Here is an 18,631-nt window from a genome sequence, read left to right as displayed (position 1 = left end):
TTGAAATTAAAAACACAATTTTTATTTACATTAGCACCCCAATAATGTAATTCTTAGGGAAAAAATCTAATAAAATATGTGCAAGACCTCTATGAGGAAAACTATAAGTCTAATGAGTGAAATCAAGAATCCAAATATACGGAGAGATGATCCATGTTCATGGATAGGAAGACTCAACAGTGCCAAGATGTCAGTTATTCTCAACCCGATCTATAGATTCAATGCAATACCAATCAAAATTCCAGGAACCAATTCATGTATATTGACAAATTGATTCTAAACTTCATAAGGAGAGGCAAAAGACCCAGAATACCTAAGACAATACAGACGGTCCCCAACTTAAGATGGTTTGTATCATGATGGTAAAAAAAACTGATAAACTTACAACCACTGTACCCTTACAACCATACTGTTTTTCACTTTCAGTACAGTATTCAATAAATTATATGAGATATTCATCACTTCATGATAAAATAGGCTTTGTGTTAGATGTATTGCTCAACTGTAGGCTAACATAAGTGTTCTGAGGATATTTAAAGTATGTTAGGCTAAGCTATGATGTTCAGTAAATCAGGGGAATTAAATGCATTTCAACTTAGAATATTTTCAACTTACAATGGTTTACTGTGACATAATACCATCGAAAGTTGAGGAAGATCTATATTAAAGGAGAAGAACAAACGTGAAGGACTGACACTACCTGATTTTAGAACTTGCTATAAAGTTACAGTAATCAAGGCACTGTGGTACTGGCAAAAGAACAGACAAAACAGATCAATAGAACACAACAGAGTCCAGAAATAGACTTCTCTAAATATACTCAATTGATCTTGGACTAAAGAGCAAAAGCAATACAATGGAGAAAGACAGTCTTTTCGACAAATGTTGATGGACTAAATGGATATCCACACACAAAAACCACCCTTCACAAAAATCAACTCAAAATGGACCATGCATCTACATATATAATACAAAATTATAAAATTTCAAGAATATGGGAGAATATCTAGAAATCCTTGGATTGGCAATGACTTTTTAGGATACAACATCAAAGGCATGATCAAGGAAAGAAAGAATCAATAAACTGGACTTCATTAGAAATAAAAATTCTTCTCTGCAAAAGACTATAAGAGAATGAAAAGACAAGCCACAGACAGGAAGAAAATATTTGCAAAAGACACATATGATAAAGGACTGTTATCCAAAATATACAAAGAATTCTTTAAATTCAATGAGAAAACAAACAATACAATTTAAAAGATAGGCCAAAGAATTTAACAGAGACCTCACCAAAGAAGATATACAGATAGCAAATAAACATATGAAAAGATGTTCTACATGTTATCATCAAGGAAATGAAATTAAAACAACAATAAGATACACTACACACCTTATTAGAATGCTCAAAATCCAGGCCATTGACACCAAACACTAGTGAGGATGTGGAGCAACAGGAACTCTCTTCATTACTGATGAGGATGCTAAAAGGTACAGCCACTTTGGAGAATGTTTGAGAGCTTCTTATAAAACTAAGCATACACTTATATTAGACTCAACAATTGTGCCCCTTGGTATTTACCCAAAGAAACTGAAAACTTATGTCCACACAAAAACCTGCAGATGGATGTTTACTGCACCTTTACTCAGAACTGGCAAAACTTGGAAGCAACCAACACATCCTCTGGTACCTGAATGGATAAACTGTGGTACATCACACAGTGTACTATTATTAAGTGCTAAGAAAAAATGAATTATCAAGTCATGAAAAGACATAGAGATAACTTAAATACATATTAGTAACTGAAAGACGCCAGTCTGGAAAAGCTAGATACTATATAATTCCAACTATATGACATTCTGGAGAAGGGAAAACTATGGACAAAGTAAAAAGATGAGTGGTTGCCAGGGACTGAGGGAGGACAGGAAAGGATGAATAGATGGATCACAGAGGGCTTTTAGGGCAGTGAAACACTGTGTACGATACTGTAACATTGGATACATGTCATTATACATTTGTCCAATACCCTTAGAATGCACAACACCAAGCTGAACCAAGTAAACTATAGAATTTGGGTGTAATGTGTCAATGTAGGTTCATCAACTGCAACAAATGTATCACTCTGGTGGAGAATATTTATAATGTGAGAGGCTATGCCTGTGTAGGTGCAGGGGATATATGTTAAATCTCTATCATCGGGCTTCCCTGGTGGCGCAGTGGTTGAGAATCTGCCTGCCAATGCAGGGCACACGGGTTCGAGCCCTGGTCTGGGTTCGAGCCCTGGTCTGGGAAGATCCCACATGCCGCAGAGCGGCTGGGCCCGTGAGCCACAATTGCCGAGCTTGCGCGTCTGGAGCCTGTGCTCTGCAGCAAGAGAGGCCCGCGCACCGCAATGAAGAGTGGTCCCCGCTTGCCACAACTAGAGAAAGCCCTTGCACAGAAACGAAGACCCAACACAGCCATAAATAAATAAATAAATAAATAATGTTAAAAAAAAAAAAAAAAAATCTCTATCATCTGCTCAACTGGGCAGTGAATCAAAAACTGCTCTAAAATAAAGTCTATTAAAATAGTTTTAATGTCATCCCTACATATAATAATGTTCTTATGCTAAAAAGGAGTATAATGAAATTAAACTAATGAATAGTTTGTCTTTTGCTTTAATTGAGGTATAAATGACATAAAACATTATATTAGTTTCAGGTGTACAACGTGATTCCATATTAATATACATTGTGAAATGATCACCACAATAAGTTTAGTTAACATCTGTCCTCACACTTACTTAGAAATTTTTCTTCTTGTGATGAGTACTTTTAAGATTTGCTCTTTCAGCAACTTTCAAATATGCAAAACAGTATTATTAACTACAGTCACCATGCTGTACTTTACATCTCTATGACTTACTTACTTTATAACTGGAAGTTTGTGCCTTTGGACCCCCTTCGCCCATTTTCTGCAGCCCTACCCCCCCCTACCTATGGCAACGACCAATCTGTTCTCTGTACTACCTTGGTTGTTTTTGTTTTTATTTTAGATTCCACATATAAGCGAGATCATACCATATTTATCTTTCTCTGACTTATTTCACTTAGCATAATGCCTTCAAGGTCCATTCATGTTGTCACAAATGGCAAGATTTCATTCCTTTTTATGGCTGAGTAGCATTCCATGGTATCTATTGGGTTGGCCAAAAACTTCGTTTGGGTTTTTCCATAAGCTCTTATGGGAAAACGCGAATGAATTTTTTGGCCAACCCAACAGCACATCTTTATCCATTCACCCATTAATAGACACTTAGGTTGTTTCTATATCTTGGCTATTGTCAATAATGCTGCAATGAACATGAGGGTGCACATATCTTATCAAGTGAGTGTTTTTGCTTTCTTCAAATAAATACTCAGAAGTGGAAATGCCAGATCAGATGGTAATTCTATTTTTAACTTTTTGAGGAACTTTAATACTGTTTTCCATAGTGTTTGCACCAATTTACATTCTCATCAACAAAGCACAAGGGTTCCCTTTTCCCACATCCTCACCAACACTTTTTATTGCTTGTCTTTTTGATAATAGCCATTCTAACAGGTAGAGATTATATCTCGTGGTTTTGATTTGCATTACCCTGATGATTAGTGAGTTGAGCATCTTTTCATGAACCTGTTGGCTAGTTGTATGTCTGTTTGGAAAAAATGCCTATTCAGATCCTCTTTCTATTTTTTTCTTTTTTTTCTCTATTGAGTTGTATGAGTTTTTTATATTATTTTAGATATTAACACTTTATATCAGATATACGAATTGCAATTATATAACTATTTCATAGACTGGCTTTTCATTTAGTTGATGGTTTCCTGTGCTGCGCAGAAGCTTTTTAGTTTGATGTAGTCGCATCTGTTTATTTTTGCTTTTGTTCCCTTTTGGGAAGCAGAACCAAAAAAATCATCACCAAGATCAAAGTCAGGAAGCTTACTGCTTATGTATTCTTCTAGGAGTTTTATGGTTTTAGGTCTTACATTCACATCTTTAATCCATTAAGAGTCAATTTTTATTTATGGTGTAAGACAGTAGCCCATTTTCATTCTTTTGCATGTGGCTGTCCAGTTTTACCAGCATCATTTATTGAAAAGTTATCCTTTCCTCAATGTATATTCTTGGCTCCTTTGTCATAAATTAATTGATCACAGATATGTGGGCTTATTTCTGGGGTCTCTATCCTGTTCCACTAATTGATGTGTCTGTTTTTATGCCAGTACCATACTGTTTTGATTACTATTGCTTTGTAATATAGTTAGAAATCAGGGATCATGATGCCTCCAGCTTTGTTCTTTCTCAAGATTGTTTTGGCTATTCAGGTCTCACATGGTTCCACACAAATGTTAGAGTTATTTGTTCTAGTTCTTTGAAAAATGTCACTGGTATTTTCATAGAGACTGCATGGAATCTGTAGATTGCCTTAGGTAGGATGTACATTTTAACAGCATTAATTATTCCAACCCATGAGGCACAGAATATCTTTCTGTTTATTTGTGTTTTTTTCAATTTCTTTCACCTATGTCTTATAGCTTTCAGTGGATAGGTCTTTTACCTCCTCAGTTAAATTTATCCCTAGGTATTTTGTCCTTTTTGATTCAATTGTAAATGGCGTTGTCTTCTTAATTTCTCTTTCCTGATAGTTTGTTATTAGTGTACAAAAATGCAACAGATTTTAGCATGTTGACTTTGTATCCTGCAACTTTAACAAATTTGTTGATTAGTTCCAACAGTATTTTTGGTGGAGTTTTTGGAGTTTTTGTACGTATAATATCATGTTTTCTGCAATAGTGACAGTTTCACTATTGGGTCAATTAATAAATTCAAAAGAGAAATTTAAAAATACCTTGAGACAAGTGGAAATAGAAATACAACATACCAAAATTTATAGGATGCAGCAAAAGCAGTTCTAAAAGAGAAAATCATGGATGCCTACTTTAAGAAACAAGAAAAATCTCAAATAAACAACCTTACTTTTTACACGTCAAGAAATTAGGCGAAAAAAAGAACAAAACCCAAAGATAGTAGAAGTAAAAAATAACAAAGAAGAGAGGAGAAATAAATGAAATAGAAACCAAAAGACAGCAGAAAAGATCAATGAAACTAAAGAGCTGATTCTCTGAAAAGACAAAATTGACAAACCTTTAGCTAGATTCACCATGAAAAAGAGAGAGGGCTCAAATAAATATAATCAGCTATGAAAAAGGAGATGTGACAAATGATACCACAGAAATTTAAAGGATCATAAGAGACTAGCATGGATATTTTTATATGTTAATTGGACAGCCTAGAAGAAATGGATAAATTTCTAGAAACATACAACCTTCCAAGACAGAATCATGAGCAAATAAGAAGTCTGAATAGAGCAATAACTCCTAAGGAGATCAAATCAAAACCTCCCAACAAAAAAAAAATCCAGGAATAGATGGCTTCACTGGTGAATTCTATCAAACATTTAAAAAGAATTAATACCAATCCTTCTGAAACTCTTCCCAAAAAAATAGAAGAGGAGGAAACATTTGCAAACTCATTTTACGAGGCCAGCATTACCCTGATACCAAAACCAGACAAGGACACCACAAGAAAAGAAAATTACAGGCCAATATTCCTGATGAATATAGATGCAAAAATCCTCAACAAAGTATTACCAAACCAAATTCAATACTATATTAAAAGGCTCAAACACCAAGATCTAGTGGAATTTGTTCCAAGGATGTTGCAGTTCAACATCCACAAATCAATCAACATGATACACCACGTTAACAAAATGAAGGATAAAAATCATACGATCATCTCAATAGATGCAGAAAAAACATCTGACAAAATTCAACATCCATTTAATATAAAAGCTTTCTACAAAGTGGGAACAGAGGGACTGTATCTCAACATAATAAAGGCCATCTATGACAAGCCCACAGCTAATATACTACTCAACAGTGAAAAGCTGAAAGCTTTTCCTCTAAGATCGGAAGAAGAGAAGGATGCTGACTTTGCCACTTTTATTCAACATAGTATTCGAAGTCCTAGCCAAAGCAATTAGGCAAGAAAAAGAAATAAAAAGCATCCCAATTGGAAGTGAATAGTTTTTCTTAATATTCTGATGGAATTGATGAACCATTCAGAATTATGTTTCAAGGAAAAACCTCAAAATGTAAAGGAGGGGGGAAAAAAAAAACTCTTCTAAAAGCCTGCCAAAGCAAACAGAAGTATTTTCTAAGATATCATATAATTTATATGTTAGAATTTGGAATATAAATTGTTTGTGGTAGGCAGAATATCTACACACCCCTCCCACAAGGATGTCCATGCTCTAATCCCCCTAAACCTGAGAATATGTTATTTCATATGGTAAATGTAACATTACAGAGGTGATTAAGGTTAAGATTAAGAAGAAATTATCCTCAATTGTCCAGATGCACCAAATCTAATTACCTTAGTTTTTTAGAGTGGAAGAAAAAGGTAGAAGAAAAGGTTAGAGAGATTACAGCATGAGAAGGATCTAACACCCCATAATGGTTCTAGGATATAAAAAAAATTTTGTGCAAGGACCTAGAGAGGCCTGTAGGAGCTAAGGCCAATCCTCACCTTATAGGCAGCAAGAAAACAGACTTAAACCATATAAAACTAAATTCTGCCAACACCTGAGTGAGCAAGAAAACAGATATTCCCCTACAGCCTCCAAAAAAGAAGTCCTGTTGACAGCTTGATTTTTTCACCTTGAGACTTGTGTCAGACAGCTGATCTACAGAACTTTAATAATTTATGGTAAATTGTTACACTATCAATAGGAAACTTATTCAGTATTTTAGTATTCAGTTAAGTAGACTTAAAATTAAACCATTTTCCTTAATGAGAAAAATTATCTTCATTTTCTCTCTAGTCTACACCTTAGATTCCGAAGTATAATATGAAAGTTGAAGACTAACACATTTCTTTGATAATATTTTACCAAATGTACTGACTAAACACCTAGAGAATTTATCTCTAGAAGGTAATCAAACAGTAAAATTAATTAATTTAGTTTTTGAAAACAGAGATTCTTACCAAAATATTCTGGGCATTTTAAGCAGACCTCTTTCAAAAAGGCATTTGCTTTCAAATCAAATGTTCTAAGCTCAATGTCTGTGCCCAATCCCAAGACATTAATTTCTACCACAGGTAGTTCACAATCTCCAACAAGGTGACAGAATTGAATCAAAACCTGGAAAAGAAAGAAAAAAGAAACTACGACTACCTAAAACAAAAAAAATGTTTATGTGGATGGTGGCTATATATAGATATGTGAGGTATACATATGGTATAAATGATACGTATTTAAATTTAGGAGAGATTTTATACACACACATATACAAAACACACATTGTGCAAATTATTTTCAATAAATATATACTGAATAACAACAATATATCTAAACTCTTAATTCTTCTTTTGTAAGTGAAAGCGGATTTATTTAGAGAGATACACATTCCACAGGCAGAATGTGGCCCCTCTCAAAAGGTGAGGGCGGCCAAACCTTTAATTATTGATTAAGGAAATTAATCTTCAAAGAAGGGGGAGGGAGAACCACAAAGTAACATCTGGATTGAACTTAAATAGGATGAAAACAACACTGTCTATTAGTAATGAGACTATATAAATGAGCTGTGAATAGTAGAAATGACTGACAATTTAAATAAGCCATATTAATTTTACCATAGTACATACAATGCATACCTCTGGCACTTCAAATCTTATTTTATACTCAGTCATATTTTTTGAACAATCTGGCTTTTGAAGCTTTTTTTGTTGAGGACTTTTAACTCTAGATGGAGGTTGAAGAGGCTCTTCCAAGGGACTAGATGGGGCATCAAAAAACTCCTCATCTGAATCTAAATACCATAGAACATTTAAGTCAATAATCAAAATGACTGATTTAATAATAACATTCTAATAATTTTTCTGAAATAAATATGAACACTAAAACACTATTTCAAAAAATTGAATGTAAGGTTGAAAATAAATAGAAAAGAATATAGAGATTACATGTGAAAAAATAACATTCTTAACGACAAAATGTATGGAAAATTACAAAATACAATCTTTAGCTTAATGAACATCATCTTTAAAATCACAATACTAAAAACTGCTAAAGAAAATTTCATACCAAATGCCAATGCCAATTATTACATACATGATGAATACTCAAAGGAACACACTAATATGCTCACTCTACCTGGACAGCAAAACAGGACTTAGTTACAAACTCTACAATATTAAAAGCAGAAGGCAGGTCCTAAAGTTTGAATGGAGAAACTAAGATCAAGCAGTACTTCACATATGTATGACTATATAGGAATATATATATGATAGTAAATTTTTACAACATGCTATTTAAAAGGACCCAAAATCTAGTAAAACCATTAAAAGAAGGTTTAAAGGAAACTAAAACCATCTAAGTATATCCCTAAGAACATAAAATTGAATTTTAGGGTAGATGATCTCACAAACAACATTTCCTCCCCCTCCCCACCCACCCTGGTCACTACACAGAAAGGAAAACATTCTCTAGAAAACTAAGGATCAACATGGCAATTTCTGTTATTTAACATTTAGAATTTTTAAAGTCTTAAAAATAGAAAAATACATTTATTTTTCTTTCTAATGTGGCCAAAAAAGCATATATTTCACAACAAAGTATTTACCAGTTTTCCTACGTTAATGTAGGTATTAAGGCTTGATTTTTTTTCCCTTTAATAACAAAAAAGGAAATGTAAAAAGTAAAAAAAAAAAAAATTACTATAATGAAGATCTCCAAAAGCTAAGTAACACATTATAAATTAGACACAAAGTTTCATGGGGTCTCTTAGATCACAACAGGATAAAGATGATTAACTTGCTAGTGGTCCTTGTGATTATGGGGTTCAACTTTTATATACCAAAAAAATCCCACTGCAAAAGCAACTTTAAGGAACATCCAAATTATACTGTTTTAAAGGAATTTTAGTGAAATTTTCTGGATAATATGCAAATATCTGCTATTGCCTGAAATTTTTTATGTGGTCTCAAAATGAATTTTTTTCATAATATATTTATAACAAGGAAAATTTCCTAAAGTAGTTTCATTTTACCATCTTCAACACATGGAATTTCCAAAAGAGGAAACTTTTTCTGTGAAATCTGTGATGTTCCCAAAGAAGTGGATCTTTGAATCTGGAAGAAAAGTTAATTCACTGTCAGTTAGCACACAGACTTTTATTATAAGTTCTAAGACAATTCTGACAACACACACACACACACACACACACACCCCTCAATCTGAATTAACTGGAAAAGAATCCAGCCTGAATTAGAAAGTTAATCTGTAAAATGTAGATTTAAAGAAGTGCTTTTACAATTTCAAGGCTGCATATAAATTGCAGAACTGTTATAATCATTTCCTTGTTGACAGAGTTTGCATAAGAAGAGATCTTAGATGTATCTTAACATCTTACTAAATAAGGGAAGCCACCTCTAGGGCATCTATGAGAAACAACCAAAAGTCTCAAAATTTAAAGCCTCTGTAGTTGGGGAGCTTGCAGTTTCATTTTTAACTTTTTAAAGATATTTTAGTAAATTTACTTTTTACTGTTCTGCAAAATACAGCATACGAAACACATATAATGCAGTTGAAAATGATAACAATAAAAGACACCCCTAATCTTCCATCCAGGCCAAAAAACAAAATAGTACTATACCCTTACCTAGAAGCATCTTATGTGCTCCTTTCTTGATCATATTCCCTAAAATTGATTTACTTTCATTTATTTACTTGTTTTTAACCTCCTATGACTGATTCTCTAAGTAATACATTGTTTAACCTGTTCCTTTCTAAACTTAGAAAAAACCAATAACACTGCATACATTTTCCTGTGATGTTCTTCTTCAACAAAATATTCTTTAAATTTTATCCATATTGATAGTTTACCCATTCTCACTGCTATACATTGATGAATAAACCACTACTTATTTGTCCATTACACTGTTGCTAAATATTTGTGTTGTTTACAGATTTTTGCTTTTATTCACTTTGCCACTATAGGAATCCTTGAACATAGGTGCTCAAATGCAAGATTTTCTATGGTGTATATATCAAAGAGTGGAATTTCATATGTTCACCTTAGTAAGTACTACAAACATGTTTTCACAAGTGTTTACAAGGCATTACATGATATCAGCAGTAGATCAGAGTTTGTATGGCTCCATTTCCTCATTAATACTTAGTGCTTTCAGACGTTTTAAATGTTGCCAATCTCACTGGCATTTTCACCCTAGTTTTAATTAGAATTTCACAAACATAATAGTTACACATCATGTCACAGGTTCATAGGTTGTGTTTGTCCTTCTCTGAATCCTATTCATTTGGGAGAAACATTATTATTGAAATATAATCTACTACATCTGAGTACAGAACTGTAAGTATAAATAAAACTAAATTTCAAAAAGAAAACACACCCATGCACCCAAAATCCAGATCCAGGAACAGAACATTACCAGCAACTCAGAAACCTCCCTCATGCTCCTCAATCACCAGGCATACCTCCAAAAAGTAACAACTATAATGCCCCAATTTCAATTTTTAATGTTCTGAAAGTTTTTACAATGACATTCATTAAAAAATGATTTTGGGGCTTCCCTGGTGGCGCAGTGGTTGAGAATCTGCCTGCCGATGCAGGGGACACGGGTTCGAGCCCTGGTCTGGGAAGATCCCACATGCCGCGGAGCAACTAGGCCCGTGAGCCACAATTACTGAGCCTGCGCGTCTGGAGCCTGTGCTGCACAACAAGAGAGGCCACGACAGTGAGAGGCCTGCGCACCGCGATGAAGAGTGGCCCCCACTTGCCGCAACTAGAGAAAGCCCTCGCACAGAAACGAAGACCCAACACAGCAAAAATAAATAAATAAATAAATAAATAAATAAACCCAAAGTTTTAAAAAAAAAAATCTTGGAAGGAAAAAAAAAAAAGATTTTGTTTTGTATCTTCCTGATGAGTAATAAAATTGAACACCTTTTCATATGTCTGTTTGCCCATTTCTTATTGGATACTTGGTCTCCTTTTATATTTTGGATAAAGTCTTCTGTAAATTGTATGTGTTCCAAGTATTTTTCCCAGTTGGATGGTGAACCTTTTTCATTATTAACAATGTCTTTCAAAAGGCAGAAATTTTTAATTTCTGTGAAGTGTAATTTATTTTTTTCTTCTGTGTTTGTGCTTTTTTATCCCAAGATATCTTTACCCACCACAAGAGTTCAAAGATTTTCTCCTATGTTTTTTGTTAAAGAAACTTTACACCTTTGGGCATTTACATTTAAGTCTATGTTGCATTTTAAGTTAAATTCCATGTATGGTACATGGTACAGATTGATGTTCACTTTTTTCCCCACATGGAAATCTAATTATTTTAGAACCATTGTTGAAAAGACTATCCTACCCCCACTTAGTTGCACTGGTACCTTTGTAAGAAATAAAATACATATTAACCATATATTATATTGTGAATTTATTTCTGGATTCTGTTCTACTTCAGTTATCTTTATGTCTATTCTTATGCCAATACAACACTTTCTTGAATAAAGTAGCTATAAAATAAGCCTTGAAATCAAGAATTAGAAACCCTCCAATGTTATTCTTATCCAAAATTTTTTGGGCTAATATATGTCCTTTGCATTTCCATATATACATTATAATAAGCTTGTTAACTTCCAGAAGAAAAATTTGGTATTTTGATTGGGGTTGTGAGAAATCTATACAGTTTTGAGAGAACTGTCATTTTAATACCGTCAGTCCTCCAATCCTTAACTATGTACATCACTCCACTTACTTAGGTCATGATCAATTATTTTCAGAAATGTTCTGTAGTTTTAGATATAAATGACCTGTATTTCTTTTGTTAAATTTTTCCTAAGTATTTAACTCTTTTTAATGCTATTATGAATGGAACATTTTTCTTAATTTCATTTTTAGAAACAGCTTATTATTTACATTGATGATATAACCTGCAATCTTGACAAATTCACTATTACTAGTGGTATTTTTCTACATTCCTTAGGACTTCCTGCATAAATGATCATGTCACCTGTAAATAAAGATAGTTTTACTTTTTCATTTCCATCCTGTCTTTATTTGTCTTGAGTTACTGCAGAAGCTAGAACCTTCAGTATGAATTTGAATAGAAGTAGTAAAAAAAAAAAAAAAAAAAGGAAAGGCCATCTTGCACTATTATTTGATATTACAGGGAAAGCATTCAGTCTTTTTCAAATTAAACATGATATTAGCTATAGGTTTTTCCTAGACTGATGGGGCTTCCTTATATTCCCAGTTTGTTAGGAGTTTTATCATGAAAGGTTGTTGGATTTTGTCAATGTTTTTTCCTTTTCTATTGAGATAATCACACATTTGTTATCCTTTATTCAATGAAATGTGCTTAATAACATTGATTGGTGAACCATTTTTGCTGCCCTGGGATAAATGCATTTGGTATTTTAGTGTATTATGTTTTAAAAATATCACACTATTTGATTGTAATATTTGCTAAGTATTTTAGAATCTACGTTAATGAATACATAGGTCTGTATTTTCTCATAATTTCTCTATCTGGTTAAAACAGCAGAATAACACATGCAAAGAAATGAAGTGTGGCCCATGCACACAGTAAATTAGCAGAAATAGTTCAGGAATGAGCACAGGCATTAGACTTACTGAAAAAAAAAAAAAATCCAGAAACTTTAAATTAACTGTCTTAAACGTGCTCAGAGAGCTAAAAAGAACCACTGAGAAAGAGCTAAAGGAAACCAGGCAAATAACATCACAACAAATGGAAAATATCAATAAAGAGGTAGAAATTATAAAAAGAAATCAAACAAATTCTAGACCTGAAAAGTAAAATAACTGAAAGAAAAATTCATTAGAGAATTTCAATAGCAGAGTTGAGCTAGCAGAACAATCAGTGAACATGAAGACAGATCAGTCAAAATTATTAAAAAAAAGATAAAGAAAAGTGAACACAACCTAAGGGACCTGTGGGACACCACAAAGTGAGTCAATATATGCATTATGTGAATCCCAGCAGAAGACAAGAAAGAGAAAGCGCTAGAAAGACTATTTGAAAAAAACAGCCAAAAATGTCCCCAAATTTGATGAAAGACATGAATCTAAAAAATCCAAATTCAATGACCTCAAAGTAACATACACTCAAAGAGATCAACACCAAAACATATTATAATCAAACAGTTGAAAGACAGAGTAAGAAAAATGAAAGCAAGAGAAGCAAGTTGCCACATATTAGGACTCATCAATTAATTAACAGCTAACTGCTCAGCAGAAACCATGAAGGTCAAAAGGTAATGGAAAGTCATATTTAACATGCTGAAAGGAAAGTCAGCCAAGATTTGTATGTCTGGCAAAACTGTCCTTCATAATGAAAGAAAAATTAAGATATTTCCAGACAAACAACAGCAGAAGGAGTGTGTCACCACTATACTTGCCCAACAAGAAATGCCCAAGTCCTTTTAGGTTGAAGGAAAAGAATACTAGATAGTGACTCAAAGCTATATAAAGGAAAAGAAATCTTCAGTAAAGATAAATACATGGGTAAATAAATGAGGTATTGTATTTTTAGTTCAAAACCACTCTTTTTATTTCCTGTACACTTTAAAGAAAAACATAAAAATAAACATAATGACATTACTGAGCACACAATGTACAAGATGCAACTTGTGACAACACCACCTTAATGGGGGGAGTACAGAGCTGTACTAGAAAAGAGTTTTTTTTTTTTAATTTTTGTTTGTTTTCTGTTTTGTTTTGTTTTTTTGATGTGGACCATTTTTTTAGTCTTTACTGAATTTGTTACAATATTGCTTCTGTTTTATGTTTTGGTTTTCTGGCCACAAGGCATGTGAGATCTTAGCTCCCCAACCAGGGATCAAACCTGCACCCCTTGCATTGGAAGGTGAAGTCTTAACCACTGGACTGCCAGGAAAGTCCCAGAAAAGAGTTTTTGTGTGCTACTGAGGTTCAGTTGGTATCAATCCAAAACACAATTTTATAAATCTAGAATGTTAAATGTAATTGACATAGTCACCATAAAAAATATATATCTAAAAGCATATACTGGGATTTCCCTGGTTGTCCAGTGGTTAAGACTTTGCCTTCCAAATGCAGGGGGTGTGGGTTCGATCCCTGGTCAGGGAGCTAAGATCCCACATGCCTCGTGGCCAGAAAACCAAAACATCAAACAGAAGCAATATTGTAATAAATTCAATAAAGACTTTAAAAAATGGTCCACATCAAAAAATAAAATCTTAAAAAAATAAAGAGAAATAAAAGTATATACAGAGAAATTAGAAAGGATTCAAAATGGTTCACTCCAAAAAAAATCAATTAAGCAATAAGAAAGGTATTAATAGAGAAAATGTAACACAAAAAGTATAAGATACACAGAAAACAAATAGAAAAATGGCAGAAGTACGTCTTTCATAATCAGTAATTACTTTAAATGTCAATGGACTGAACCATCCAATCAAAAGGCAAAATGGATAAGAGAAAATATGACCCAACTATACGCTGTCTACAAGAGACTCCCTTTAGATCCAAATACAGTGAAAGGATGGAAAAAGATATTCTATGAAAACAGTAATCACAACAGAGGTGGTTATACTAATTTCTACCAAAGACGTTAAAAAAAAATTGTAACAAAAGACAAAAAGGTCATCATATATAACAAAAGGGATAGTTCATTAGGAAGACAGAACAATTATAAACATATATACACCAAAAAATAGAGTCCCAAAATATGTTAACAAAACAATGACAAAATAGGAGAAACAGAAAGTTCCACAATAATAGCTGGAAACTTCAATTATGCCCACTTTCAATAAAGAATAGAATATCTAGTCAGAGGATCAATCAATAAATATAGAACTTGAACAACACCATACACCAACTAGACATAACAGACATACACAGAGCAATCCAGCCAACAACAGCAGAATATACATTCTTCCTAAGTACATGTAGAACATTTTCCAGGATTGACCATGTGGCAGGCCACAAAACAAGTGTCAAAATTTTTTTAAAGAGTGAAATCATATGAAGTGTCTTCTCCAACCACAATCCAAGCTAGAAATCAACAACAGAAGGGAAAGTGGAAAATTCACAAATATACAGAAATTAAAGAAAACTTTCAAAAAATCAATGGATCAAAGAAGAAATACGAAGAAAATATACAAATACTTTGAGATAAAGGAAAATGAAATGACATCATACGAAAAAATATGAGATACTTTGAAATCAGTGCTCAAAGGGAAATGTACTGCTATAAAAGCATACATTAAAACAGAAGACAGATTTTTAAATCAATAACTTCACTTTATACTTCAAGGAGCTAGAAAATGATTGACCTAAACACAAAGCTAGCAAAGGTAAAGAAATATAAAGATTAGAGCAGATAAATGAAATAGTGAAGAGAAAAACAACAGAATTAACAAAATCAAAACTTGACAATTGACAAAATCAACAAAACTGACAAACCTTCAGCTAGACTGAGACTAAAAGAAAAGACATAACTAACTAAAATCAGAAATCAAATTGAAGTCACTGCAGCCAAATTTACAGAAATAAAAAGGACTGTAAAGAATACTATGAAAAATTGTAGGCCCACAAATTGGATAACCTAGATGAAATAGACAAATTCCTAGAAAGACACGAATTACCTAAACTGACTCAAAAACAAACACTGAACAGACTTATAACAAGAGACTGAATCAGTAACCAAAACTCTACCAAGAAAGGTCATAAGGCTTCAGTGTCAAAGTTTACCACCATTTAATGAAGAATTAAAACCTTCCTTTTCAAATAAATGGAAGAGAACATCCCTAACCCAGTCTCTCAGGCCTGATAACAAAGCCAAGCAAATACAGCACACAAAAAAGTTATAGACTAATATAACTTATGAATATAGATGCAAAAATCCTTAACAAAATACTAGTAACCAAATCCAAAAGACTGTTAAAAGGGTTATTATATCATAACCAAATAGAATCTATTCTAGGAAACCAAAGGTAACTCAACATAAAAAAATAATTACTATAAAACACCACATTAATAGAGTGAAAGATGAAAGCCCGGATGATATCCCAACTGAGGCAGAAAAAACATTTGACAAAATTCACCACCATTTCATGATAAAAACACAGAAAAATATACATGTAGAGGAGAACTTCCTCAACATGGTAATGAGCATTTATGAATACCTCCAAGCTAAATATCATACTCAGTGGTGAAAAACTGAAAGCTTTCCCACTAAGATCAGGAAAAGAGGCAAGGACGCTCTCTTTTATTAATGCTATCCCGTATTTACTGAAGTTCTAGCCAGAGCAATTACTTAAGGAAAAGTAATAAAGGTTTCCAAATTGAAAAGAAATTAAACTATATCTATTCTCAGATGACATGATACTAAATAGAGAAAATCCCAGAGAATCCACAAAAACTGCTAATGCTAAAAAATTAATTCAGCAAAGTTGCAGGGTACCAGATTAACATAAAAATCTGTTGTTTTGATGTACCAGCAATGAACGAAAATGGAAATTTAGGAAATAATTCCATTTATAACAGCATCAAAAAGAATAAATTATCTAGGAAAAATATACAGCAAGGAACTGAAAAACTTGTACACTGAAAATTACAACAAATTTCTAAAAATATCAAAGATGTGAGTGAATGGAAAGACATCCTGTGTTAATGGACTTGGAGACTTAATATTTTTAACATGGAAACACTAACCAAAGTGATCTACAAATTCAGTGTGATCTCAAACAAAATGCCAATTGCATTTTTTTTTGCAGAAATGGAAAAGCCAATCCACAAATTCATATGAAATTGCAGGTGCCTGAATAACTACAGCAATCATGATATAGGACAAAATCAGAGGATTCACATCTACCAATATCAAAACTTAGTACAAAGCTACAGTAACTGAAACACTGTGGTACTGGCATATTGACATGTTGACATATTCACTGACCAATGGAATAGAACCGAGAGTACAGATATAAATCTATACAACTAAGACCAAATGATTTTTGATAATGGTGCCAAGTCCACTCAATGAAGAAAGAAGAGTCTCTTTAACAAATGACACAGAGACATTTGATATATAACATAGTTGATATTTCAACATGAAAAGAATGTTTGGTACTGTACCTCACACTGTATTCAATAATTAACTCAAAATGGATCAACAACTTAAATATAAGAGCTCAAAGCATGAAATTATAGAAGAAAAGGAGGAGAAAACTATATGATCTTGAATTTGGAAATAGATTCTTAAATATGACACCAAGCAACAAAAGAAAAAAATAAATTGACTTCAAAATTAAAAACTTTTACACATCAAAGGATATTATCAAGAAAGGGAAATAGCAGGGACTTTCCTGGTGGTCCAGTGGGTAAGACTCCACACCGCCAGTGCAGGGGGCCCGGGTTTGATCCCTGGTTGGGGAACTAGATCCCACATGTATGTCGCAACTAAGAGCCCGCATGCTGCAACGAAGATCCCGCGTGCCGCAACAAAGACCCAGAGTAGCCAAAATAAAAATAAATAAATATTTTTTTAAAAAAGGGAAATGGCAACCCACAGAATGAAAGAAAATGTTAGCAAATCATATATCTGATAACAGTGATTATCCAGAGTAAAAAACTTATAACTCAACAACAAAAGGAAAACAATCCAACTGAAATATGGACAAAGGACAGGAAAAAACATTTCACCAAGGAAGATTTTTAAAAAGTGGTCAGCAAGCATTTGAAAAGATGCTCAACATTATCAGTTGTTAGTGAACTGCAAATCAGAACCACAATTCAATATCCCTTTACACCCACTAGGATGGCTATAATCAAAAAAGGGAAAATAACAACTGCAGGTGAGGATGTTGATAAACTGGAACACTCATACATTGCTAGTGGGAATGTAAAATTATACAGCTGCTGTGGAGAACAATTTAGTGGTTCCTCCAGTCTGGTAGCTTTACATTAAACATAGAATTATCACATGACCCTGCAATTACACTCTTACATATATACATCCAAAAGAGCATAAAACAAGGATGCAAACAAATACGCACAAATGTCCATAGCAATACTTTTCGTTATAGGTAAAAGGTGAAAAAAATCCAAATGTCCATCAATGCATGAATGTATAAATAAAAGGTGGCATTTATGCCACATATATGCCACATTTTACATGTGTATATTCCATTTTATATATTTATATCCATATAAAATATTCCATTTTATATATTTATATGTGTGTGTGTATATACATATACAGGAATGAAATACTGACACATGCTACAAGACAGATGAACCTCAAAAAGATCATGCTAAGTGAAAGAAGACACAAAAGTTTACATATTTTATAAATCTACTGATATGAAATATCCAGAATATGTAAATCCACAGAAAAAAATAAAGCAGACTGGTGGATGCTAGGGGCTTGTGGAGTGGAGGGTGAATAGAGAATAATTACTTAACAGATGCAAGGTTTTCTTTAGGATGATGGAAATGTTTTAGTATTAGGTCACACATCATT

General features: G+C 33.1%; 1 protein-coding gene across 3 annotated transcripts in view; it reads right to left on the bottom strand.

Moving 5' to 3' along the window:
• Window positions 1-18,631, bottom strand: part of VPS13A (vacuolar protein sorting 13 homolog A) — a 259,530-nt gene that overhangs the window by 139,574 nt on the left and 101,325 nt on the right. For all 3 annotated transcript variants that reach the window (XM_036854831.1, XM_036854832.1, XM_036854830.1), the window contains exons 24-26: window positions 9,133-9,214; window positions 7,739-7,893; window positions 7,070-7,226 (exon numbers count right to left, since the gene is read on the bottom strand). In XM_036854831.1, coding sequence (XP_036710726.1) covers window positions 7,070-7,226; window positions 7,739-7,893; window positions 9,133-9,214 — 394 coding nt within the window. The remainder of the gene's footprint in view (window positions 1-7,069; window positions 7,227-7,738; window positions 7,894-9,132; window positions 9,215-18,631) is intronic.

The sequence above is a fragment of the Balaenoptera musculus genome, chromosome 6 (assembly GCF_009873245.2).
Source record: "Balaenoptera musculus isolate JJ_BM4_2016_0621 chromosome 6, mBalMus1.pri.v3, whole genome shotgun sequence".
Taxonomy (NCBI): domain Eukaryota; kingdom Metazoa; phylum Chordata; class Mammalia; order Artiodactyla; family Balaenopteridae; genus Balaenoptera; species Balaenoptera musculus.
The sequence above is the reverse complement of the archived record's forward strand: the minus strand, read 5'-3'. Positions and strand labels throughout refer to the sequence as shown.